Raw genomic sequence first — 27,394 nt, forward strand, 5'->3', positions numbered from 1 at the left:
ACTTAAATAAAAAACAAGAGAAAGTTAAATTTATGCCTTTCATAGTTATGCTCTAATTCATCTGGAATCGATTTTTGTGGAAGATGTAAGTTAGTTATCTAATTTCCTTTTTTACCCAAATTGATAACAGTGATGGGTCTTAGATTTTTATCCTCTTTGGAAATTAACAAGCTTATCTGTCAGTCTTATGGATGCTGGGAGAAGATGTGAGAATTCTGGGTTGGAGACAGGATTTTATTGTTCACGGCAAGCAAGCACGTTAGTGTTCATTCCCCTTGACCCAGTTCCTAGAGGCCTAGAAGAGGGTGGGTTGCTGCCTGCACTGCAGTGGGTTATGGTGCAGGAGGGGAAACCTGAGTCTTTTCCAGTGGCACCCTTATCGAACTCTGCCTCAGAGGGAGACGTTATTACCCAACAGGAGACAAACCCACTCTCTCCCCTGCAGGGAAACGCTGTCAGAATGTCTCCGGTAAGGGCTATACAGAATCTTGAAAAGACAGCCTCGAATAAAGACAGTCAGTGTCTCTGCTCAAAAGACCAGCAAAACACAAGAGGTGTGCCTTCAACTGACTCCCAACAGTGACCAAATGTTCTAGCCCCATGCATTGTCGAGTGCACCCTTTTCCTGACCTATCTTGTTGTTTCTTCCTATATCAATTTCCCAAAAAGGTTAGGGTTTTGATTCTGTTTCATTTGTTAATCATTATAGTTTTTTTTTTTCCAGTGCTGAGGATCAAGCCCAGGGCCTTACACATCTAGACAAGTGCTACATCTCCAGCCCCCGAGCTTTACTGAGTACACAGTTCAGCTGTGGCTGGCTCCTTATCACTGTGGTTTCACTCTAAATGCTGCCTTTTCATAGAGGCCTTCTTCCTGTTTCTCCATCACATCACCTGTGTTAATTCTTTCTACGACACTGACTGTTGGCCGACACTTTCCGGCTTATTGTTTAGAATTCCCTGACTAAAACATAAATTGACCGAGTGCCGGGACCTTGCTTGCCTGGTGCGCCACGGTCTTCCCGCAGTTTGAAAAGCACAGACTCGGTACGAGTTGGATGATTAGAGCTGGGCATTGGTTATTATTCCCTTTAGACATGACTTAAGCTCTTCAGTGCTCCGTAGTTCCCACTGCTTCGTATTATTTCCCCAGGCCAGCTTGCTTTAGTTTTTTTATCTACCTAGCGCATTTGAATTTTCAATCCTAGCTCATAAATGTTGCTGTAATCATCTTCAGCATTTCGAGAGAAGGGACTTTATGTTTTGTTTTGGTTTTTTGGGGTTTTTTTTGGTACCAGGGATCAAACTCGGGACCTTTTGTTTGCGAGGCAGTGCCGGAAGCACTGAGCTAAATCCCTGGCCCTGGGACTTTATGTTTTATGGTTTTTTTCTTCCTTCAACATCATGCACATAGTAAGAAGGAAGGGAATTAACACTGAATATCTCTTACCTGTCTGGCACAATACAATAATTTTTGTCCTCACAACAATGCTATGAGGCTGGATATTATCATTTATATCCATTTTACAGGTGAGGAAGCTGAGGCTCAGTGCTGTTCAGGATCATATTCTAAAGGCAGCACCTGGGTTTGACACCCCCCCCACCCCGGAACAACGTTTAGCCAGCATGAAGTACTGCAAAAGGGTTGCTCATGTCTGACCAACTCTTTCCAAATTGCAGAGTGGAGATTGAGCAGTTGGATATTTCAGGTCAAGTTTCACTTGTAATTTAGTTTCCAACTTCATTCCCCTGAATGTATGAAGATGGCTGGAGTTTATAGTTTATAAAGCTTATAGTTTATATTCAGCTGGAAGAGGTTTTGGAGGACTTGAGTCTGGCCTCTACCTGAAGGGCCCGCACAGCTAATAAATGTCTCTGTTGGCAACTGTTGTGGAATACAGCAGCAAATTTTTTTTAAATTTTTTTAGACCAAGTCTCGCTATGTACTTCAAGCTGGCCTTGAACTCACTATGTAGCCTAGGCTGGCCTCAAACTCACTGGACTCCTCCTGCCTCAGCCTCCTGAGTGCTAGGATTGCAGGCGTGTACCACCATGCCTGGCTAAGTTTTTCTGAAGATAGTTGCTTCACTCAAACCATTTGCTCACCCTGGATCACTGGACCAAGACAGAAACTGAATGCATTCAATGTGTACCACACCACCAAGCATTCTTTTAAGTAACAAAATTTTATTTTTATTTTTATTTTTTTACAGAAATTCAGATATTCCAACAAATTTCTTTACATTTCCTGGACCTTAAAAAAATTACACACAACTTTTGGACAGAATACAACAGAACACAATGAGAAAGGGAATCACTTTTCATTTTTTAAAAAGATAAAAACATACTTCTTGTACTTAACATTTAGTGATTTACATGTGTATTGTCTATGTACAAATGGTACGTCATCAATGACTCACCTTCATAGCACTGTGGTATGCTAAATGACAGGTTTACACAAAAACTTTTTTAAAACATTTGCACATGGATAGGAAGTACCTTTTCATTTTTGCTAACACCACTATTAGTGATATAGGACTCCTGATGGAATTTGTAATTGACATGGATTAGAGAAAGCTGACACTTTGTTTCTATTTTAGAGAGATAAATAAATGAATTCTTGAAAAGTTGTGTGTAATTAAATTTAGCAAGTAGGGTATTCTGAATGCAATAGGACAGCTAATACTTAAAGCAACAGGTAATCTCCAGAATGACTAATACTTTCACTACAGATTCTAAGTACTCCTTTAATTTAGTTCTTGCAAAAAGCCACATCATTGTAAAATGGGTCTTACTTACTTGAGCCTATCTGTAATATACCTTTAGCTATTTGATTTATGATCCCATTTATGGTGAAAACATGGCCAGTACCAGAAACATCTGGCTAAAGCACGAATGTGTGCCTAAGAGAGAAAGGGTAAGAGACGTCAACCTGCTGTGTTTGTGTTATCAACAATCTGATAGTCTGGTGCTTTATGCTAATTTGATCTGAATTGTGAGCCAAAAGGAAAGCATTTTGTGCATTCATGTTCCTGGCTCAAGTGTAGGACATGGGTTAGCTTCCACTGAACATTCTTGCATGTACATTTTAGCTTGCGTTCATTCTCAGGCAATTGACTATTTTGATATTAACTATTTCTTTGTTGTAGGATATTGGTAAGATATACCATGAGGGAGATGGTCAGGGAATCCTGGGAACAAAAGATCGTTACAGACAATGGATAGGTTGTAACCACTTCCAAATGCCAGCTAACTAAAAAAGAAAAAAAAAATCTGAGAATTTTGAAACCAACATTAGTAAATAAAAAGTTAACTTATTCCTACCAAGTTACTTTGACTTGTGTAAGTATATAATCATTTATCTCTAAGGCTATTAAATTATTATTTATTTTGTTAGTACCTCTTACTATCACTTAGAAATAATTTTAATGGAATAATTAAAAAAAATAAAAGCAAATGCCTGTCAGAGAAATAAAGGATATGGATTTCTGATGATATGGATGGCAAAGAAATAGAAACAAATCACATATTTTAGATATCTATAAAGTATATTAAATTCCTATGCATACACTAGGGAGAATTAGAAAAAGGTGTTTATTTGTTAGCAGCCTATATATTACACGTGAGCATCCAAGGTAAAAATGAGCTTTCTATATTTTTCAGAGTTCCTTGATGCTGTTTCCTGAAAGATAGGGAAATCTATGTTGCTTGGGAACCTAGGATGTCAAGATGTACTTCCTGGAATATATAGCTTGATGGAGTAAGAGTATATGTCAGAAACACTTTCTCAGTAGTAACTTCTACAGACAGGTTCGACTGAACACAGACTTGGGAAAAAGTTTGAAGTGTTGCATTTCTTAACAACTGAGTGGTTGTAATTAATCACACAGTGAAATAAATCAACAGTAGAGACGGAGAACCAAAGGTCAGAGGCATTTTCTAAGCTTCTTCCTCAATAAATGACACTTGATCAGCTTCTTGGCTAGTGAGATAGGAATAATCTAGAACTAACTGCCCCTTTTTTTGTAATAGTATTGAAAGATTAAAGCTTTTTGTTTTTGGCTTGATTGAAAAAGGACAGGTGACAAACCTCAGTACATATGTATTTTACATGTTAATTCTAGCACATTTATATTCCTCTTCCTTAAGATGTTTCCTGAATATTTTTCATGAGTATTATCTGAGCTTTTCCAGTGACAGTTTCCATGAGTTGGTGTTTAATCCATGATCACCTCTCTTCCTGAAAATCACCCCATCTCTGCAGATCTACATTTAGAAGGTGCTTTGACGAGTGGATGCTTCACTCTTGTCTGTATTCATCCCCAGGCTCTGATCTCTTCCAAGCGTTTTCTTTCTTGATGTTGATGTACAAAAGCTGTTATTCGATTTGTTTAGCTGTTATTTGATTCATTTTGTGCTCATTCTAGAGAATATTGGCTTAGCAGAACTGCAAAAAAAGGAGGGAAGAGAGAGAAAAAGGATTAGGGGAAGAGAAAAAGATGCATCATTTTCTGTCAGCAAGACTTTGTGCACAATATTTTTCATGAAAAAAAAAATGTCAGCAAATGGTTCAAGTGCACTGAGATTTATTACCAAAGAAGACTGAAAAGTTGGAGAATTGTTTCACTGAACACACTGGATGGTCTTACCAGCACATGATCTTCTCTAAAACCCAAATATTCCCTTTGTCTGGGTCAGGAGTCCAGGCTGCTCTGAAGGAGCAAGGAAGAATGTAGGATGATCCCAAGCATTGTGATCCTGCCTAGCATGGAAAACTAGCACTTTCCTTGTTTTATTTCACACTTGACATGATAATAGCTACAAAAGAAATGATTACAAGGACAAATCACTCACAAATGCAATCATCCTGACATAGCAACTGTTTTCTTCCATGTTTCCTTCCATTCCTTATGTAAATACATACTCATAAAATTGGAATCACATAAATGAGGTTTTTAATATTATATCATTATATTAAAAACAAATTTTATACATTTCCACTAAAATATCACCCATATCAATTTCTAACAGCCATATAATATTCCATTTTATTCACATACCTTTCCATTCCATGCTCAATATTCCATTCTCAATTTCACTACTGTCAGATATATAGGTAGGTTTTTATTTCCTTGTTATTATAAATGATGAGCATCTTTGTGTGTTAGGATCTATTTGATCTTTGTTTGTTTGTCTTGCTATGTAGTTCAAGCTGGACTTGAACTCTCTATGTAGCCCACGCTGGCCTCAGACTCATGGTGATCCTCCTGCTTCAGCTTTCTGAGGGCTAGGATCACAGACGTGCACCACCATGCTGGCAATCTACTTGGTCTCTTACTTTTTCTCTTTTTTTCCTCAGGGGATAGCTGCTTTTCCTTTCCTCCAACAGATTAGGGACTATGCCTATTATAAACAAAACTAGAGCATAAGTGGTAATGATCAGCCTTATTCGTTGGATGATTTTCATAGACTTCAGCACCACTAGCCAGGGTTTAAGGGTACCTGTGAGGATGAATAAACACACCTAGCTGGCCATTGTGGCAGATTTGGGCTGAAAAAACCCCCAGGTGATTTGGTTTTTGCATCGCAGAGTACTTTGAATTACAAGATAAGATGATAACTTCGGAATGTGTGCTAGACAGAACTGAAAGATTCTGTTGTTGTTTTCAATATTTTCCCCCTTGTTTTCATCACATGTTAAAAATTTGCCTGCACACTATGATCGTAACGAACGTCTCTCAGCAAGAGGACTATGTTACTTTAATGTTCCCAGTCCACAGGGGACAATTGAGATAGGATTGTGTCATAATGATGACGAGCCTCTAATGGTTCTGTAAGACTGAGTTTACTGGCAGAAGGCCCGTGGAAGACACTGCTTTCTTTCTTTTTTGCTTAAATTCTTTTATTGGTACATTTTAGGTATACAGTATGTTTACATTTATCATTGGGACATTGTACCTTTACATGAGTATCTTGGTTCTTATTTTTTCCCCATTTCCTGTCCTCCCTTCACCCCCTCCACCCTTCCCTATTTACAAAGACTTTGTTTCCATTTTTTCCTTTTCTCATAATTTTCCATTTCCCTTCTTTCCTTTCCCTTTCCCCTCCCACTTCCCCTACCCTTTTGGACCTTTTCTTCCTACTCCACAGTATTAATTATTCATTTTAATCATTAGACACTGCTTTCTTCTGACAGTATTAAAAGCAACAGAAACAATCTGTGGAGCTTTGCACTCTGCTCTCAGTGGTTCTGAACCTTGCTCCTGCCAGATGGAATTCAAAGTGAGGCTTGGAGGTTCACGATGCCACTCTAGCATGTGTCTTCACTCTGAATATTTTCTGTTTTAAATCCACCAAGGGGATATCTGGGGTTTCCAGTAAGACAGGAAGGTGTTGTGGATGGGGAGAGAGCAGTGGGGTGGTGGGTTGTGAACATTTGGAAGAGAATTTGGGACTAGGTGTTGACAAGTTGCTAGGCACATGGAGGAGACAGAAGATGTGGACATGCTCAGGGCTGTGATGAGGGGGAAGAGGAGGGCAAGGAAAGACTTTCTCATTTCCTTGAGATTCTTAAATACACTCCCTATTTCATGATAGAAAAGTCTTTTTATTTTATTTTATTTTTTGGTACCAGGGATCAAACTAGGGTCCTTGTGCTTCTGAAGCAAGTAGTGGAACCACTAAGCTAAATCCCTGGCCCGATAGAAAAGTCTTTTTGATGTGAGTAATTTGTTGGCATTCATGAACCAGAGACTCCTTGTTTCTCTTTCCCTAGCCCTAAGCTGCCCAGATTGGCTTTGTGACATCACAGGATGAATGAAAACCAGGAGATTGCAGGGCTGAGGATTTAGCTCAGTGGCACCGAGCCTGCCTCACAAGCACAAGGTCCTGAGTTCCATTCCTGGTACCCAAAACAAAAAACAAAACAAAACAGAAAACTAGGAGATTGAAGGAAGGAAGTACTTGTGTCCAGTGCTGCATCCCACTGCAGGGGACCCATTCTCAGTGGGCTGGGCTGGGTGTGACGGCGGTGGAAGGGTTTCAGATCAGCTCCCAAGCAGTCTTATCCATATCTACATCCTGAGGGTAGACACTTCCCTGGGAAGACTCCAAGCCTCGTAGAAATGGAACGTGTGGCCCATCGCACAAGTAGCATCCTCCACCCCCATCACTGGGCCCACATCCCGGCCTGATCAGGACAAATCACTCAGCAGCCCTTCCTGGTCTGCTCTAGCCTGTGGCCTCCATTTGGCCAAACGTCTCTTGAGACTTCTCACTGTAATCTGAGCATTCGTCAGTCAGTCTGTGTCCACTGTTAATAAACAGTGACCCGTACTCCCCAACCACAGCCTCAGTGCCACCCAGAGAGTGGAGGAACAAATAGAAAAAACAAGAGCACAGAGCCAGAGGACTTGGCCTGGACTAGAGTGAAGCGGTCAGATGGCTGGGGTTCAAAATTTGAGGCTCACGCAGTATCACATGGGGGTGGGGCAGGCGGCTCCTGAAATTGTGCACAGTGGACCCTGGGCTTGCCTCACCAGGCCCAGCTCTGCCCTGAGTGCAGCGTGCTCTTCATGAGGAGTGCAGGGAGTGTCTGCTGGAGTTTAAGTTCCCTAGACACTGCTACCACTGTATTTTTTCTTCCTAGTCTACGACACCAGTGTGCAACAAGGACACCAGTGTGCAACAAGAACCCCAGGGCATGCAAGAGTTCTGCAGGCTTCTAGGCTAAAATTAAGCAGGATATTGGTTCCAGCACTGCTCAGAGCACAAATGCTCCCTAGTAATATCAGGAAGCCATTTTTGCTGGAGGAGACTTAGGAGGCCATCACCATTACTTAGATGGCATGCACAGCAGAGTTCTCCACTCGAAGGTTTGGTAGAGGCCAGCTCTTCAAACAGGTCTGTGGAGATGGAGGGGAGAGAATAAAAGGCAGGACTTTCCTCCCCAGATGTGGTCATTATTCCTTTTGTCTTGAGGCCGTGGGGCAGCAGGATGGTCTGCAGAGTTTGGTGGAAGCCTCCATGTGGCTACACCATAAACACTGCCTTGTAAAACACTCTGCTCTTTTCAAAACTTCTGCTAACATTTCCCATGCACCATGGATATTGCCCATCAGGGGATGCAACTGAAAAGATGTCACATTCGCCTGGGTTTGTACAGAGCAGGACTGAATAAATAAGTCACAGAGTGCCACTCTGAAGCTTTGTGCAGTCAGGTTTGACCTTGTAACATGTCACGGGCTGCGAGTTGCCCATGTTCCACCTCCAAGGGGCTCTTTGCAGATCCTTCTGAAGCTGTCATCTGAATCGCTGCTCTTGAAAGCAGCATTTATCATGGTCGCTCTGTCCAGGCTGACTAAATGCTACTTTGTTGAATTTTCTGTGTTTAATGGTGTTGAAAGGTTTCCACTGATTGTTCCTATCTGACCTATGCAATGAGGATCTGGAGCCCCCTCGGTCAGGGTGAGGCTGGAGACAGCCACTGAGGAAGGAAAATGCTTGGCTTTTTAGCAGAATGGCTGGGGAGTCTTTGTTGTGAAGATGAGTAAGGGTGGAATTCCAGGCCACTTTTCTCATTGGCTACGTGAGCTCTGTCCGTTTCTCTCACTCTGTTGATTCTAAGTCTCACATCTCTGCAGGGACTTCTGATACCCTTCATCCCACAGAGGCAGAACACAGTCTTCTGGAAAGAGTCCCCCACCATCTGTCTCCTCAGATGCTGAGACCTGACAGGCCCACGGTGGTGTGGCAAAGATGGCTGCCATTGTTCCTGTCATTGTTCCTATTGAGAGGTGGGGTCTAAATTCCTTTCCCCTGGATCTGGCCTTTAAGAGTCCTCAGGTTCATTTTGTGTGTGTGTGGTAAAAACAAAAACATAAAACTTTCTGTGTTAATCTTTCCCGCTTCTTTTTGGGGAGGTGTATTGGGGATTGAACCCAGAGCCTTGCACTAAGCTACATCCCCAGCCCTTTTTAAATTTCTTGAGATGGGGGCCGAGGATTTAGCTCAATGGTTCCGATGCTTGCCCCACAAGCGGAAAGACCCGAGTTCCATCCCCGGTACCAAAAAAAAAAACATTTCTTGAGATGGGGTCTTCTTAAATTGACCCTGCTGGGCTGGAACTTGAGATCCTCCTGCCGCGGCCTCCAGAGCAGCTGGGATGACAAGTCTATGCCACTGTGCCTGGCTCTTATGGCACCTCTTTGAGGAAGCTCCATGTTGTTTCCTATGCTGGTTCCACCATTTGGCAATCCCGCCCACAGTGCCCAGAGGGCCCCTTTCTTCTCATGGTGCCAATTCTTGTGCTTTGTTTTGTTTCCTTGGTAATGGCCATCCTTGTGGGTGCAGGGTGATAGTTCACTGTGGTTCACCTTGCCTTTCTCTGAGCATTACTGATGTCAGGGATCTTGAGTATCAGCGATATCTGAATCCCTTATCTGGGACCACAGGGAGAGGCCTTGGTGCTACGTGGAACCAAAAAGGGGTCCAACTGAGTTCAGCTCTCCCCTAGTACCTTGCTAAACACGCAGACTTTGATCCTGTGGGGCTGGGGCAGGGCCTGAGGCCTTGCATTTCTTTTGTTTGGTACGGCGGATCAGGACCTTGGGCTTTCACTTTCGAGGAAGGCAGTGGCACCACTGAGCTAAATCCCCGGCCCCCTCTTGCATTTCTAATAATCTTCTGATCTTTGGGGTGCTCCTGCTGCTGTTGCTGGTGGTCAGGTACCAAGCTCTGAGAAGCTAGGGTTAGACTCAGCTCCCTGAGGCAAACTGAGCAAGTCACCTCTGCATTCCCAGCCCAGTAAGGTGCTTGCTATACAATAGGTTCTATAAAAGCCCTCGGCCAATGCACCATGAAAGCCCAGAAAAGCAAATCTCCCATACATGGTGAAAGTCCATCCACTTTTGCTTCCAGGTAGACGTTGGGGTTTGTGATCCCTCCCACTTGCATTAAGCCTCTATGTAGAGGGAGCTAAGGTAGGGAGTGTTCTCTCATCCTGGGTTTTATTGGAGATTTTATTACTTGGTTCTGACACTACTTTTTTCCAGTATGAACATGTAGGGAGGCACCTAGGAATCATGGGAAAGTTACCACATGAGGCAGTCGTAGGACATTTTCTTTCCACCTTCCTCCCCAAGTTTCTTTTTTAAAAAATCTTTGTATTTTTTGCCTTTCTCACTGTCTCTTTTTTCCTCTGTCTCTTTCTGATTCCTTTTGGATCTGGGATACTGATTTCAACAAAACAGGCACAGACAGTAAATGCTAAAATTGTTCTGACAACTTACACAGATCTTTGCTGGGAAGGGGCATAAAATGGCCTAAGAAGCTGGTCCAGATCCTTTCATGTTGTTTTTATAGGCGATGGACAATTAGACTTTAATGTCAGGTGCAACACTTCCTTGTGTGACCTTTTCTCAGAAAGTAACTCAGAAGAAGGAATTCTGATTGTTAATTCATGAATATCTCTTCCAATTCTTTCTCCTCTACTCCCTATTAGTGAATACTGAGGAATGGATGAAGAGCAAGAAAACAGACACTGTTACTTGGTAGGCCTTACCCAGGCATCTTGAGAATGGAACTTGCCACTGATTTATGAATCCTGATAATATTCACTTTCCTGTTTTGACTTGAAACCATTCCATCTTTTACGTAGGTCAAAAATCTTTCACTATTAAAGCCCAAAAGATAGGTCCACAGAAGGGTGAGAATATAATATCCTAGCAAATGAGTTGATCTTTTTCTTTTTTTTGGTATCAGGGATCAAACTCGGGTCCTTGCACTTGTCCAGCAGACGGCGAAACCACTGAGCTAAATCCCCAGCCCTAAAGAAGGTGATCTTAATGTGCCATTTCCACTTCAGTGTCTCCTAGCATGCTCTTGAAATTTTTTGTAATTAATCTGCCTTTCTGTTTTGTGAACTAGACCAAGCACTAAAACTTCACCGTGTGGTCATGACACTCCTTTAAAAATACAATTAAATGCAAAACCCAATTTAGTATTACCACATGTGAAACTGCACACATGAAATCTAAATACGAATTGGTTCTTGTATAATAAATCCATTTCTGTCTGTTGCCACTGACTATTCAGCTTCATAGATCTTCCTATAAGCGTCCTTTCCTATGATAGCTGTCAACTTGATTGGCCTGAGAGCCACCTAGTGGATTAGTAAAGCACACTTCCGTGTGTCTGGGTGGACGATGGAGGTGTGACCTTGGGAGACTATGCAGTATCTGGTCCATGAGCCTCTCTGCTTCTTGGCTGCCATGAACATCTTTACCACACCCCTCCACCATGGTGTTTCTCCCTTGGAGCCAGTTGACTGTGGACTGAATCCTCTGAAACCCCATGCCAAATTAGGTTATAGGTGTGTCCCAGGAACACAAAAGCTGACTGATACAAGCACTTATAGGTCTGTCTCCTTGGGCATGTTACCTGGCCCAGTCTCCCCATGTGTAAAATGGGGATAAGTGCAGCCTCCCACATAGAGCTGTTGTGAGCATTAAGTAAGTTAATGCACAGAGCAAGACCATGACATGCCAACTACTTCTGTCATTGATATGAATACTATTATTTAGAGATGAATTTTTACTTTGATATTGTAAGGACAACTAAAAATAAGAGGCTTAATTCTCCTTGTTGAAAATAAGGGAAAAGGGACTCGGGATTTAGCTCAGTGGTGCCCCGCCACCTGCCTCGAAAGTACAAGGTCCTGAGTTTGATCCCTGGTACAAAAAAAAAAAAAAAAAAAAAAAGGGAAGAAACTTCTCTTTCTCTCTCTTATAGCATTTACTTTAGAAAACTTGCAAATTGTTTCTCTGACTTTTTGAAATATGTGTAAATTTCTTTTTTTTTTTTGCAGTACTTGGGATTAAACCTAGGGCCTCAGGCTACATCTCCAGCTCTTTTAAAATTTTTGTTGTTGTTGAGACAGGGCCTGACTAAGTTGCCCAAGCTGGGCTCAAACTTGTGATTCTCCTGTCTCAGCCTCTCAGAGCACTGGCATCACAAGTGGGTACCACCATGGTTGGATTTAAAATTTTTTTCAATTAAAAAATTTTTATTAGTATATGTTTACAGTACATAATGATTACATTCCTTGTGGGGAGTTGGTATGCCTAGCTTTTTAAAACATTTTATTGATTGATTGATTGATTGATCTGGGGATTGAACCCAGAGCCTTTGGACTGAGCTACATCCACAGGATTTTTAAAAAATGTTTGAGGCCAGGTCTCACTGAGTCACTAAGTTCCTTAGGCTCGACTTGGATTGTTGATCCTCCTACTTCAGCTTTTGAGGTTGCTGGGATTACAGGTGTGTACCACTGTGCATAGACTGTTTAAGAAACTAAATAAGGCTCTCATCAGCTTTTTGACCCAGGGACATCTTGAAGTATCTGAGAGCCATACCTTTGAAATAGAAACTTCAAGGGAGATAATACCCCTGTTTTCCACTTGGCAATGTTCTCAATTTTCTTATATCCCACTGGGATCTTGTTTCCAGTTGTAAAACTACCTTGTGTCATAGGGAGAGGTTTACTTTTTTCCCTTTTAGATAGCCAGTTAAGTAACACAGATGGTCACCCCAGTGACAGGGGGAATTTAGGATGCAGTAAATGGCTATTGCCCATCCTGAGGACTTGAGTCCGAAGGGTTGTGCTGCTTTGATGATGGACAAAGACGAGGTATGTCTGTCTTTGAGATCTCTTAGCAGATTGCCTGCAATGTACATCACATTCTGGTTTAATTCTTCCTCAATAACAAACCTGTTTTCTTTATTACCTTTATGGAAAGTTTGTCTGAGTTGAGAAATTTTATTTTTACTTATGTTACCTGGACGATGTATATTGACATTTCTGTACTTGTGCATCAAGTAGATTTATGGCATGCTTACCCTCTTTTAGCACAGAATTTACAATAAGAAAGGGACCACTTTTTGGAAATTTCTCAGAGTGCCCTAGAGTCAGTGTTACATATAGAAATCCAATGGATGTTCCCTTTTCTTCTTTCTAATGTTCTCCAAGCTTCAGTAATGTTGTGGTAATACAGCTCTTTTCCCTTCTCCAGGAAGCAGACCTGTGTTCTTCAGAGAGGCTTTACTAGGCAGAGATTTCAGGATCATAAGGCTTTGCATGTCTTTATTACCACAAATTCAACAGCCTGGTCCTAATTGCTCAGGTGGGCATTGTTATGAAATAAGACATTCAAATATGATGAATGCCTCCTCTCTCTAGATGGCGATTTATAATCAAGATCAAGCGACCCCCCCACTAGAGACCTAACTGACAATGAAGGTGTTTGGTTGCTATGTTATCCGTCACTGACGAGCTGACACTGCCTAGCCACGAACCAGGAATCGAGAGCCAGAGACAGGCTCATTGCAGTTTCAGGGCTTTCTATGATATCAATACAAATGGACCGTTCTTCAGCTTGACACTTTTTGGAAATGACACATGGAGACTGAATACGTCCTGCAAAGGCTCCTCCTCACTCATCTTCTCCTGTCCTACCTCAGCCTGGGCTCAGCCTCTTGAGCCACATCCTGCTCTGCACCTTTGCTCCTGCTGCAAATGCCCTTCCTTTCACTTTCTAATCTCAAATTGCTTCCCTGGGTGGCATTTCCTTTCTCTTCTTCAGGTCTCCATTTTGGCCCAAAACATCCTGTCAGACACCTCATCCTTCTGACCAGTGAGCCTCGTCTGAGCTTCTGTGTCTCCAGTGCCCACTCAGCATAGCTGCTCAGTAAGCCTCAGGCGTTGGTTGGAGGGAGCCCCAGGCCTTGTCAGGGACAGTCCTGTGTCTCCTCTGTATCTGGAGGCAGACCCTTGAAGGAGGTAGTGAAGGTTAAATGCGGTCCTGAGGATGGGGCCCTAACCCAGTAGGACTGTGTCCCTCCAGCAAAAGGAAGAGACCCCTGGGGTCTGCACAGACAGCAGGATTGTGGGGCACAGCGAGAGCACGGCCACCTGCAAGCCAAGGAGAGCGGCTCTGGGAGAAGCCAGCCCTGCCAACCTTGACCTGGTTTTCCGGCCACACAGCTGTGAGAAAACAAACTCCTGGGCTCCAGCCATTCGGTCTGTGGTGTTGTGGTGGCCCCAGCACACTAAAGCAAGCATCAACTCCATTTTTTTGCACATAAGCATCCTGAGACCCAAGAGATGAAGCAGTTTGCCCAAAGCCTTCCGGGTGACTAAACACCTAGGTTGCTGTCCTCTCCCCGCTGGTTTTCCAGCTGTGTCTCATTGCACCCCATAAAAGCTTTTGCCTGTGAATCTTTTAGGAATCCCAGTTCTGTAGGTGAAACAGACCTGAGCAGGAAGCAGTGCCCCACCTCCCCCCGCCTTCCTTTCCCTCGGCCTTTGGACACTGCTACCTCTTCCCTCTGCTGCTCAGGGTTCAGAGGATCGGCTTTGAAAACTACTGCTTTGCCCCATGCTGTCTCTCAATACAGAATCACACATCTTCCCAATTTGCAAGTTCTCAGCACACTGACTTCAGGCAGGAGAAACCTGTTGTGAAGCAGGAATGCTGGCTGTGTGGGGAGAGGATAAGACCAGCTGCCTGGGGGCTGGATGATTAGGATTTCAGACAAGGAAAGGTCACCATTGTGGATTTGAATCTATCCTGGGGTGATAATAAAGAAGGACGGCAACAGACATCGCAGAATTGTGCAGAAAGCAGGCCGTCCTAACCTGGACTGGGACGCCTCTCAGAAGTTAGCAGCTATCCAACACAGGCACTGGCTCATCCTGAGGGGCGCTGAGGTTTCTGGAAAGCTACTTTGGGGAAGACCAGAAGAGAAGCCTATGGCTTTAGGGGACCCTGCTTCAGAACCTTCTTCAGAATTTGATAAATTCTGTTTGCCCAAGGCCAACACTTCTCTAATCCTAGCTGTTTCCTCTTGTGTCTTGGTCACTGGGGAATTTGGGGCTGTGCAGTGCTCAGGGTCCCACCTAAACCTACCGAATGAGTATCTAGCGTCTCCAGGGATGCACGATATTTAAATGTCGTATTGTTAGCAACTGGGCTTTAGAATCAGACGAAAAGTTCAGATCCTGGAGGCACTGCTTCCTAGATGTGGCCAAGATATTTCACTTGTTACAGCCTTGGTGTTCTCATCCGCAATGTAACACCTGTTTTGCAGGGTGGTTTTGAGGAGTGAGGGTGGCATTTGGCACCCTCCCTGAAGAGGACAGATGGGAAATGAATAGAGTAGAATTGAGAAAAACAGTTTGTAAGACCTCCCTCGAAGTTTTCTTATTTAAACAAATAATGAAATAATAAATCCATAGTTTCTCAGTGCTCATTTGGGACTAATAAGAACCTTTGCTGGTTTTATAGGCACCAAGGATGACACCTAAGTGCTGGAAACCCACCTCCATTTGGGAGAAAGTTTTTGGCTGGAAAGTGGAGGGAAAGTAGCAACAGATTTAACCCCAAAGAGGATTGTTTTCTGGTTTTTTGGGGGGGAGGTTGCAGAATGAGATAGGGTTTTATTATTAGTTAAGGCTGGCCTTGAGTTTGCTATGTATCCCAGTCTGGGCTTGAACTTGTAGTAGTCCTCCTGCCTCAGCCTCTCGAGTGCTGGGATTACAGGTGTGTGCTGCCATACCCAGCAAGATTTTTATTTTTTAATTCATATGTGCAGTACATTCACCATGGGGAGTTGCACATGTACATAACACACCTGGATTCTTTTTACCTCTCCTTCCCTTCCCTTTCTTCCCCCCTCCTTCTGTCCCTTGGTGCCCTTCCCATTTGCAAAAGATCTATCTCCCTATTTTCTATTATTTATCTTTGATTTTTCTCTTTAATGGATTTCTCATATGAGAGAAATCATGCCTCAATGCATTTGTATTGAATGGATGACTGGATACTGAAAAGAAAATCTGTCATCAATATATAAAGCATTACAAAAAAACCACCTGCATAAGGACTGGCGAAAGAAGTCACAACAGAGGAAAAGAATGCTTCCCATTTCTTTTTCTTAGATTCCTGGTAGCAGGATTCACTTGTGTTCAAAGCAAATGGAGGCTTAGTGAGATCCTAAGATGAAGGCAGAGCAGGGTGGGAGTTCAGTCACCACAAGAGCTGTCCCTCACAGACATTTCCCATAGCCTGTCTACCCCATATCTCCTTTCTTTATTATTGTTGCCGTTGGGGGCTGTCAGAGATAGGAGGGCTGAATAATGCTCCTGGTCGCAGAGCCATTTCTCTCTCTGTGCCTTGCTTGTTCACTGTAATGGGACATCCATCTTGTACAGACAGGGAACAGTTTTCTGGTTCTCAGAAAGGCTTCCAGCTTGAACCAATCCTGGGCTGTGTTTGTGATTCAGAGGCGTGGCTCTTGGCCAGTGCGTGAGAATGCCAATTAAGGGGCCACTCAGATCTGACTCTGAAGGTGGCAGGTGGATGCCTCCAACATGGGTGTGCAAGTGGCCCGGCTGGCTCGGCAGATTCCTCCCTGCCACTGGCATTGGTGCATCAGTAGCGGAGGTAGAAACAGAAATTACCCACTGTGGGAGTATGACAAATAGGAATTAAGCCTGTAGTGACCACCCACCCTGTAGCAGGCCCGGGGCGAGGGAGATGGGAGCCCTGCTGGAAGGTTACCTGAACCTCTATCTCAGGTAAACAGGAAGCGAGCAAACAAAGCACTAAGCTGCTTGTCACTGGAAGCCTGGCTCAGCCGCAGCAGGCCGCCTCCTTCTCATCCTCTCTGTCCTCTCTGTCCTCTTCATTGGCAGTTTATCCCAGCTCTGGGCACGAGGCAAGAGTGCAGCCACTTAGTGTCTCCATAGGGAAACTGAGGCCAGGGATTCTGGGGAAGGACAGCGCTCAGGGCAGCAAGTGGGCATTTCTCCCGGAGCTGTACAGGAGGTTGTGATCCGGAGGAAGGGAATGGAGGGAAGATTAGGGCCCTGGGCTAATGGCCTGGTGACTCTTTAGAGCCTCCCATAGGGCCTCTGTCTGCTGTGGGCCCGGTGCTGAGTGAAGAGAGAAGAGAGAAGGAAACACAGTTAGCACTGCTCCCTAGTAAGATAACACATTGAACATCATTTTTTTTTTTTGGTACCAGGGATCGAACTCGGGTCCTCGCACTTGCGCAGCAGGCGGCAAAACCACTGAGCTAAATCCTCAGCCCAATTAAACATAATTTTGAGACGGTGTAATACACCAGGTAGGGCATACCAATTGAGTTTTTTCTTTTCCCCTTTCCTGGTAATGCTGGGAACTGAACCCAGGCAGGGTCTTTGTACTGAGTTACATCCCCAAGTTCCTTTTTCACATTTTGCATCTTGAGACAGGGTCTCCCTAAACCATCCCCTGCCACCTAGCAGGCCTTGGTCAATGGCTGACGAGAGCTGGTGTATAAATAACATCTCCCTGGCCCCTGGACGCTCAGCCTTCCCACGGGGATTAAGTTCCAGCCACACAAGTAATGATTTGGGTGACAACTGATGTGGCTTGAATGTGTTCTCCAGAAACTTACCCCGATATTTGTCTGTCAGGGGAGCCCTGGGGCGGTAACTGGGACCAGGTAGGTCGCGGGGCCCCCAGAGCAGCACCGGTGGCTCTAATATGACAAAGAGAGAGCCAAGCTAGCGGGCTTGTTCTGCCTCACCGTGACACCCCACCATGTCACCAGGCAGCAAGAAGGCCCTCACTAGGTGCTGGTGCCACACTCCTGGGCTTCCTGGTAAGCTCAGTGGACTGCTGTTCTCTGTACGTCACTCAGTTCCACGTGTTCTGTGATAGCAACAGAAGCCAGACTGAGATGGTAACACACCTTTATTGGCTGGCCTCCTCTTCCCATCTCACCCTCTCATCGCCTACCCTGTTTTCTGGGATCTCTTCCTTTTTTTTTTTTTTTTTTTGGTACCGAGAATCAAACTCACGTCCTTTCACTTGCAAGGCAGGTGGGGGAACTACTGAGCTAAACCCCCGGCCCTCTGGGATCTCTTCCTAAACTGACCACTTATACCTGAAGCCTAGTCTCGGGGGCTGTCAGGATAATATTCTTGTACAACCAGTGAGACAGCCGTCTGCCTTTCTTTCCAGTTATTTCCTCCCTGGGAGTCATTTCGCCTCATGATGTGGGGTGTGGAGCCACCAGTGGAGGTCAGCGCTGCCTTGGCGGGTGACATTTGTGAGGAAATAGCTGCCCATGTAACAAGTGTTGGCTTTAAAAGACAAAATACTGTGGATTTCTTTAAGAGAGTTGGAAAGCAGACTGTCCAATCCGTGTGAAGCTACATCAGTTTTCTCCTTCCTTGACCCCAGAGACCTATGGAGGACTGAAAGAGTTTTAATATGATTTCTGGAAAGTGTTTAACTCTCTGAGAGAGCAGCTTAGCCCCTGGGAGATTCCATTAATATAATTTTGCAATCGCAGAGCTTCCTACTGCCTAATCTCATTAGCTCTGTTTTATGTACAGTAAAAGGGTAAAAGCTGAGTTTGTGATTCGGTAATTGTGAATGTATAATTTTTGAGCACTTAGAGTGCAGAGTAAAGAAGGGTTTTTCTATATGGGCAAAGAGGATGTCCAGAGCTCCAGAAATGACCATGTGTTGGAATGAAATCGGGCCGTGCCGGGTCTTGGAGCAGCCACCGTGAAACAACACAGGGAGGTGGAAGAGACAGGCCACAGCTCCATTCTTTCTTCTAGCTCTGCTAATGAATAAGATGTTAGACGAAACTTTTAGTTAGGAGCCATCCGTATTAGTGCTTTCTCTTAGTTTTGGTCCACTCACGAAAGGCAGGGCAAAGCCGGGGAGCGGGGCAGCTGGGGAGAAGTGGATGGCTGCATAGTGTGGATGGATTTCTGTGGAACTCTTGGCCTTGGCGAGGCATTGTGAATTTATTCTTATTTATTTATTTATTTATTTATTTATTTTGGTTCCAGGGTATCGAACTTGGGACCTTGTGCTTTCAAGGCAGGTGGCTGAACCACTGAGCTGAATCCCAGCCCAATTCTTAAAGGAAGGGGAAGTCATTCAAGGATGAAAAAAAGAGGAAGGCAGTTATGAGAATAAGGATGCAAAGGCTCGTGGTCAGGAGACCTGGCAGCAAGACTACAGGGTAGAAGAATGGAAGTGCAGCCCGGCAGCAGGAGTGGCTGCTGGCGACAGGCTCCTGGCCTCCGTGTTCATGCAAAGGCTTCCTTCCCCCAGCCCTGGTCACAGGAAGGCTAGTTTTTCTTTAAATATCCACCCCACACATTTCACTAATTGGAAATTCATTTAGCCTTGCAAAATGTCAGACTGCAAATTCTCCTGAAAGGAGCTTATTTGTTCACAGTTCAGTGTGAATCGCTTTAATCAGATAATCAGCTAATTTTCCTCCTAACAGCTGGCTGGAATCAGTCTGCACTACATTCTATTCAAAAAAAAAAAAAACACCCAGTAAGAATATAGGCAAGATTCTCAGGCTTTATCATGTATAAGACTCACTTGGGAAACTCATTAAACGCAGCTTCCTAGGGCCTACCCCGAAATTCCAACTTGGGAGGTTCAGAGTGGGGGGGTGGGGAGGGGAACTGGGGGGTGCTGAGGTAGAGAGGTCTGGACAGAACCTGGGGGATCCCAGGGCATTTCCCAGGAGTCCATGCCTGGCAAGCTGTAAAATGAAGACCTTTTTTGAGATAGGGGCTCCCTATGTAGCCCAGGGTGGCCTCGAACTGGTGGCAACGTTCCTGCCTCAGCCTCCTGAGTGCTGGATTACAGGTGTGCCTCACCACCATGCCGGCAAGACTTTTGAATTAAGAGGGACCCAAGTAGCGCTCAGAAGGCCCGCATGGGAGGGAGGAAGGGGAAGAGAGCCCAGAATAGAAGGGTGACGACAGCGAGCGCCCAACGCGCCGGGCCGCTCTGCGCCCCCTGGCGGCCGCCAGCCTCGTGAGCCGAGAAGTCCTGGAGACCCCGACCAAGGCACCAGTCAAAGATCCCGAGGGGGGAAATAGGAGGGATTGTTAAAGTTCCGCGTTTTCCACCCGATCAAACACGCACATTTTACTCCTAGTGTTCGAACAATTCCAGGAGACTCTCGAGAGAGCCGTGTTCCTCAGCGTCCGCCGGGGCGGCACATTACACACTAATTCCCAGATCACAAGCTGTGCCTTGTAGCGGGATGGCAGCGGTGCACACGCCTCCCTCCCACCGCGTAGGTTGGAGCCCGGGCTTCATTTTCATTAATCAGTAAGGAAAAGCTCCGGGGCTCCCGAACTCTACTAGGCCTGCTTCTATTTTCGACAGTCTGTCTGCCAAAGCAATAGTGCGCTAAAAATAGAATTCCTTGTAATACAATTCACCATGCACTCGGCTGTCGGGAGAAAGCTTAATTTAAGCTTCATCCAAGATGAAACACCTTTAAGAAACACATTATTTCAGGTGACTGTTCATATCAATTTTTCAAGAGCCCTCCAATGAGTTCTTTGATATAAACCTTGGAAATGAGAGAGCTGTTAGAATGTTGGGCAGAGACCTCTGCAAAAATACTTTGTTACAATCTTGGCCAGGGTTAGAAAATGCTTTGAGAGCTCTTTTCTCTAAACTTTGGTCCTTCTTCATCTTGTCTCTAGCACTTTGTACATAAAAAGTATGTCTTTATCTTAGCACTTAGGATTTGATCACAGCGGTGAGCAACAATATTTGAAACAGATTGAACCAGCACCTTACTAAATGCAATCCTTCCACCTCTTATTGTGAGTGTATTTTGCTTTTGTTTATCATATAATTTAAAGAATTCTAAGAGGCTGTCAAAGTCTGAAAGGTCTCTGCTCGTAGTAGCTACCATTTTCATCACCATCAAGCATGCCCAAGACTGTGAAGGTCTTGCTTGGTTAAGACGGTGTGGTATATCTGGTGTTCCCTGGAAGGAATGCAATAAGCTATCATCAGCTAGGTAACATCTACTCTCAATTAATTCACCCAGATGAGTCTCATGATTGGGCAGGACTCAGGACTCAGACAGGAGGCTGGACCCCTGCAGGGAGGGCAGCTGAGCTGGCTTGGGCCTGGATGAGGGGAAGGTGTGCAGAGGGGGTAAGGTGAGTGCAGGGAGGACCTGACAAGGAGGTCAGGAAAGAAATAGCAAAGCAGCAGAGACAAACTTTGACTTCACAATTACACCTGAAACGTGCTCTGTTTATGGAGAACCAGCATTTCGCCTTCTAAATAGGATAAATCACCCAGGCTGCTGAGTCTTGATGCTGGGGGTTGGGGTGACAAATGAGCTGGAATGAACAGGTATGCACTGAGGGTCATCACACGCAGCTCACTGAGGATGAGAAGGAAATGCCTCCACCCAAAAGGCTTCCTTTTAGGTACCAAAACACTGTTGGCAGAAAAACATTTTTGAAAGTCTCTCCCAGTTCTTTTTTTTTTTTTGGTACCAGGGATTGAACTTGGGACCTTGCGCTTGCAAGGCAGGCGGTGGCACCACTGAGCTAAATCCCTGGCCCTCTCCCATTTCGTTTTATATAAATCAAATATTATTTACAGTAAATAAATTAGGTTGTAATTATGTGCAAGTGTGAAGTGTAGTATTAAGAGGAAATGCTCTCCAGTAGTTAATTAGCATCAATTGTGATTTGTCCAAATTAATTTAATATCCAGAGTGAGTTAATATTTTGAACATTCTAATAATAAAGAGAATTAGAGAGCTGGGGATTTAGCTCAGTGGCACTGCGCCTGCCTTGTAAGCACAAGGTCCTGAGTTCGATCCTCAGTACTACCAAAAAAAAAAAAGAGAGAGAGAATTAGAGGAAGGAGACTGGAGCAGTCGCCAGGTCTGTACAGATGACGTTTCTTGGGAGCTCTGCTGTATATCTGGATCACCTGGTCACCCAACAGCAGTGTTCACTCCAGGGAGGGAAGATCCTGGGCCAATTTCCGAGGGGGTCCCCACCCTCAGGCCCAACTCCTCATCCTTCCCCTGCAGCTCCCTCTGCCCACCACCCCCTCACAAGAGCACCGCGACACTCAGGGACAACCAAGACTGACTCTGTCCTAGTCTTGCCCGGGCCTTGCCTCCCCTTACATCTCCCCAGTCCGTGGAGGGAATATTGTGAGAGACAGTTTGCTGTGAGGACGTGAAATCCCTCTGCAGATGTACAGAAAAAAAGTGTGTGCGTGGGAGTGTATATATTGTTAAAAGTGTAAAAATTAACATACTGGTTTCCGTTGTTGCTGCTGTTTTTTTCCTTTGTAGGATCTTCAGTTTTTCTTTTAAAATAATCTTACTAACATATTTACTTGACACATGTTCCATTTAGGAAGCTGAGGGGAAAACCAAATAAGCCACACACACTCACACACACACTCACACACACACACACTCACTCACACACACTCACACACACAGCCTTCTTCTGAAAAGTGTAAAGTAGCCCATGAAGGCCTATCTCCACGTTGGCAGAGTATTTGAGTGGCGAGGGGAAACAGGCCCACTAAGTTGGGGCTCCCCCACCTTGACCTTGACCTTGATCCTCTCATGACTGTCCATACAGCCCCTGCTTCCCTTCCGTCAGTGAGGAGGAGAGGTTAAACTGACTTTCTTTCCTTGTCCTTAGGATGCTATAAATCTCACTCTGGTAGACTTGGGGTGGTGAGGTCCTCTAGAAACCCAGATGCTGTATTCCTACTTGCTGGGGTCTGCTCTGGAATGACCTTCCTTTTGCATAGCCACAGTCAGAGTCCAGGGCGGAAACTGCCTATGCTTCCTTCTTCCGTCCTTCACCTGGGCGGGCCTCCAGGCCTTGCTGAAGTTCTTGCTGCCACAGTCCACCCCTTCCTTCACTTAGGGGTGGGCAGGTTTTCCACTTTGACTAGAGACCGTGAGCATGAAGGCATCAGTCGCTGCCACTCATTTCGTCCTTCCTGGCAGGCAGGACGCCTGCGTGGTGTGAGAGCCTTTCAAAGTTTTCCCCTGTAACACTTGCTCCCTGAGACAGATGTTACCATCCGCTTCCCAGAGACACAGTGGGCTCCGAGGGCATCAGCATCTTGCCTGTGGTCACAGGGGTGGGGGGTGAGTGGTGGGTTGGGGTCCGAACTTGACCCCATGGGGTCAGTCATTAGAGCTGTGGCTTCCGGGTACTCAGCGCTGTCTCTTGCGCAGAACTTCACAGGGAGGGGCCGCCGCAGATCTCTGTTGGCCAGTGAAGAAGGACAGCTGACTGTCACGGGCGGCTGGCTTTGTGCAGACGAGGAAGGCAGGCGCGCAGAGCCTGTCCAGGTTCACACAGCTGGCCGGTGGGCCTGGCGTCTTATCACAGGCAGTTTGGTGGCGCCGAAGTCTGGGTCCTGCGTGCTGCCGCCCTGCGATTCCGGAGTGAACACAGCACCTCCCGGAGCGCGGGGAGGAGGAGGAGTCCGTCCGACGTCCAGCCTGAGCTTCCCTGGCCTGGGCGCGCCAGCTAGCTGCTCTCTCTGCTCCGGGAACAGTTCCGCTTCACGGTTGGCTCCTGTCCACCTCTCCTCGGCATGTGGTGGTGACTAGATTAAGTGAAGTTAGCTAATTAAGCCTGACCTGCCCCTTTCTTGACTAGGCACGAAATCAGGTAAGGGGAAGAGGGAAACTGAGAAACGACTTTGCAGAGGGAAAGGACAAGGATGATAAAGGCTGGGAGGAAAAATGGATATGGGATTGTGGGGAAAAGAATGCAGGGGCCTAAAGTGAAGAATAAAGCGAAGTTCCTAACAATGGGCTGGGTTCCCTTTGGCTGGGGAATACACTTATCCCCGTCAGGATCAGACCTGCTCAGCCAAATAGGAGAGACTTCTCTAGATCTGCTTGCCTCAGCCTACTTCGATGGTGGATTCCAGTTTTATGGGGTTTAATTGATGTCCTAGGGGTGAAAGGAGTGAGGCGCGTGACCGAAAGAAGGGAGAATGGGTGCATAGTCAGGGAAGCAGGTTCGAATCCTGACTCAGCCATCACGGAGACCCAAGGTCTCCCAGCTGGCATCCTCACCTCTATATTGAGCACAATAAATCCCACTCCACTGGGGAGGTGAGAACAAAATGATGCTGCTAAGTGGGGGTATTTAGCAAACATCAGATGTCCCGGCTGCCGCCTGCCACCTCATCACAAGCTGTCCCAAGGCAGCTCCCAGCTGAACAGATGCAACCCCACTTATATTTTGGTTAGTCTCTGATAAGTCACACTAAAACAAACACAGAATCCCCTCCCCGTACCCCCAGTACCAGGGATCGAACCCAGGGCCTTGGCACTGAGCTACATCTCCAGGGCTCTTATATTTTGAGACAGGGTCTTACTAAATTGCTAAATTGCCAAGGCTGGCCTTGAATTTGTGATCCTCCTGCCTCAGGCTCCCAGAGTGCTGGGATTATAGGCCTGCACCACCACGCCCTACTAAACACAGAGGTTTTAACTGTGCCATCATTTGTAATTGGCCACATTTGTCAGCAGATGCTCTTTAGAAATGGATAACAAGGGACCGGGGATGTAGCTCAGTGGCACCATGCCTGCCTGGGAAGCACAAGGCCCTGAGTTCGATCTCCCGGTACCAAAAAACAAAACACACAAAGCAAAGCAAAACAACAAAACAACCCAACTTAGTGCCTCTACTGGGTCAGCCTCCATTTGTCATCTGTGCATGGTTCACTAAAGGATTCTGAGATGGAGGGAAGTCAAGTGGAGGTTAAGGAAAACAACAAAAAATATGCTCTGCAATCAATGCCACGAAGCCATGTGCCTTCTTTTTTTGTGGCACTGGGGAATGAACCCTGGACTCTTGCATGAAGCTACACCCCGGCCCCTTTTATATTTTTATTTAGAGTTAGGGTCTTGCTAGGTCACCCGGGCTGTGCTCAAACTCCTGCCTCAGGCTCCAGAGTGCTAGGATTCCAGGCATGCACCACCACACCTGGTGGCCCTGCTATTCTTAACTTTGGGCTTGGAGATTGGGCCTGTGTCACTAACTAGGAACAGTCCACTAAGCTAAATACGCAGGGCAGTGACAGCCCCACTCCAGCTGTGTGTGTGTGCTCCAGCTTTGCAGTCCACATCAGCTAGCCTGAGGGTGTTTACGGGCCTGGCTCTTTCCATTTTTCTCCCCAGTTTTACCTGTCTGACTCTCCTGTAAACTGAGCGCCAACTGTCTGCTCTACTTCTCTGGTGGTTGTAAGGCCGCTGGGAGCTATGGCTAAAACTCCTGGAAATTCATCTCCTGGATGCAGGAGGTACAAGCCCCCGTCCAGCTTGGAGCTAGGCAGTGGTGTGGAGCAGTTGGATCCCTTATCCAGGCCGAGGCTTGGGGCTCAGCAAACTCAGTGGTTACCCCCAGGCTGGCCCAGAACTGACTTCTCCAAAACCCAGCTTGAGCAGCTGGACCTATCTGCCCCGAGGGGCTGGAGCTAGAGGTCAGGAAGATGCGGGTTTCTCCTGACCCTGGGCTATTGCTTATCACCAGAATCCCACTTTCTTATCTAAACAATGCAAAGGAGGAAGTAGGAGCCTAGTGCTTAGCGAAGGTGAGGAGTAGAGGTAAAATCTGAAAGTGACTGGCCCTGGAGAAGGAGGAGCTCCTGAAATTAAGTTCCTTCCAAGCCCAGGCTGAGGTTCCTTGCAGCCTATTTCTTTTGCATTACATTTCAAGGGAGCCAATGGCCGATCTGTAACTTCTAGTGAAAGGTGAGGGAGTGGTTTTCTTAGCTCACTAGAACATCTCTGGGAAATTGTATTTGAGGAATATTTTCTATCACTGAATCAGTTTCTCTTTATTCCTTATAGTTGGCAGTGAACCCCTGGAAGCTGTGGAAGAGCAGCCTCTGCAGTGTCATCCACCAGAGCCAGCTGTCACCTGCTGTGCCCAGGACTGAGAAGCCACTTCGTGCCTAGGCAGGTGGTTGCCCAGCCCTGCCAGCTGCGGGTCCATCTGCAGAGCCCAGGAGCTCCTGGGGCATGAGTGTCCCCTGCAGCCCTGGATAACCTCCAGGCGTCTGCCCATCAAGGCTGCCTGACAAACGGCTCTTGGGGAAAATGGCCTGACAGGGTCTTCTCCTGGGCCCACGTTAGAGCTCTGAAGCCTGGTGCTGGCACCATTACCTTAGCTTCTCCCCCAATCACCTTCACTGCCATGCCCCTGGCTGCTACTCTCTGGTTTCAAGAAATAGTCATGGAAGAGCATTTCTAGTAGTTATAAAGCTGTTGTCAGCTGCACAGTTTGCATGCTTGTAATCCTAGCACTCTAGGAGGCTGAGGCAGGAGGATTGCAAATTCAAGCCAAGCATGGGTAATTTAGTGACTTAGCAAGACCCTGTCTCAAAATAAAAAAATAAAAAAATAAAAAAGGGCCAGGGATGTAGCACACTGAGAAAGTTCATAGGTTCAATCCCCATTACTGCAAAAGCAAGTAAGTAGCCGGTTGTGGGGGTGCACACCTGTAATCCCAGCACTTGGGAGGCTGAGGCAGGAGGATGGCTACAAGTTTGAGGCCAGCCTGGGCTACATAGCAAGATCTGTCTCAAAAAACCCCAAAATCAAAACACCAAAACACCAAAAAACAACTAACCAAACAAAGAACCCAAGCAAACAAACAAACCTATTGTGAAGGACACTGAGAGGGAAGTTCTCTACATAAGAAGTTTGTTTTAGAATTAATTTCTAGGAGCATCTTTCTTCTCCCTGAGAAAAATGTACATTTCTTCTTTTCTGATAGTGAGAATTGTGTAATGATGGTAAGAAGCTCAGGATCAAATTTGATGCCACAGCAACTAGAGTAAGTTTCATGACTGGTGTATTTGAAATCTGTGCTCTTCCTTGGCTCTGATGGTCTCTTTTTCTTTTGTATCTTTTGTTTCTTTATAAATGATATATAGATAAATACATATGCATATAGATTATACATATGCATCCTTTGTACATATGCATTATTTATACTTTACTTATTACACATATGCATTACTTTACTGTAAGTGAAGTCAAATCCTTTTTTTTTTTTTTGAGACAGGGTCTTGTTATGCAGTCCAGGCTGGTCCTGAAGTCACCATGTAGCCCAGGCTGGTATTATTCGTAACAATCCTCCTGCCTCAGCCTCCTGAGTGCTGGGATTGCAGGTGTGTATCACCACACCCTGCTTTCAGATTCTTTTTTGAGGTGGGAGTTTCTACCTGATGGAAGTACTGTATGTGGATGGTGACAGTATTTAAGGTCCATCCATTTACTCAGAAGTTTCTTAATCAAAGCAATCTTTTCAGCACCTGTGTCTATGAGACATCAATGAACTGGAGTCTGGGCTGCAGACTTAACCCTCTATGGCCTTTGAAAAGCCACTTAACCCCCTAAGCTTCCACCAAGTGCTCCTTGCCCCATTTACCTAATAAAGTGCTATGGGAATTGAATAAAATGACAAAGGCTCTTTGAAA

At 45.5% G+C, this 27,394-nt stretch overlaps 1 protein-coding gene across 4 annotated transcripts in view; it reads right to left on the reverse strand.

Annotated features, from left to right (window-relative positions):
- Window positions 1-2,164: 2,164 nt before the first annotated feature.
- The window catches only part of Lhfpl3 (LHFPL tetraspan subfamily member 3), a 593,649-nt gene continuing 568,419 nt past the window's right edge, over window positions 2,165-27,394 (reverse strand). For all 4 annotated transcript variants that reach the window (XR_015449295.1, XM_004839705.3, XM_004839706.3 and 1 more), the window contains one exon: window positions 2,165-4,446. Coding sequence is in view for 1 of the 4 variants with exons in the window: in XM_013070336.3 (XP_012925790.1) it covers window positions 4,418-4,446 (29 nt within the window). In the remaining 3 variants the exon portion in view is untranslated. The remainder of the gene's footprint in view (window positions 4,447-27,394) is intronic.

Source organism: Heterocephalus glaber, unplaced genomic scaffold, assembly GCF_053883595.1.
Source record: "Heterocephalus glaber isolate CG9 unplaced genomic scaffold, H.glaber_assembly_v1.0 deba00000676, whole genome shotgun sequence".
Taxonomy (NCBI): Eukaryota; Metazoa; Chordata; class Mammalia; order Rodentia; family Bathyergidae; genus Heterocephalus; species Heterocephalus glaber.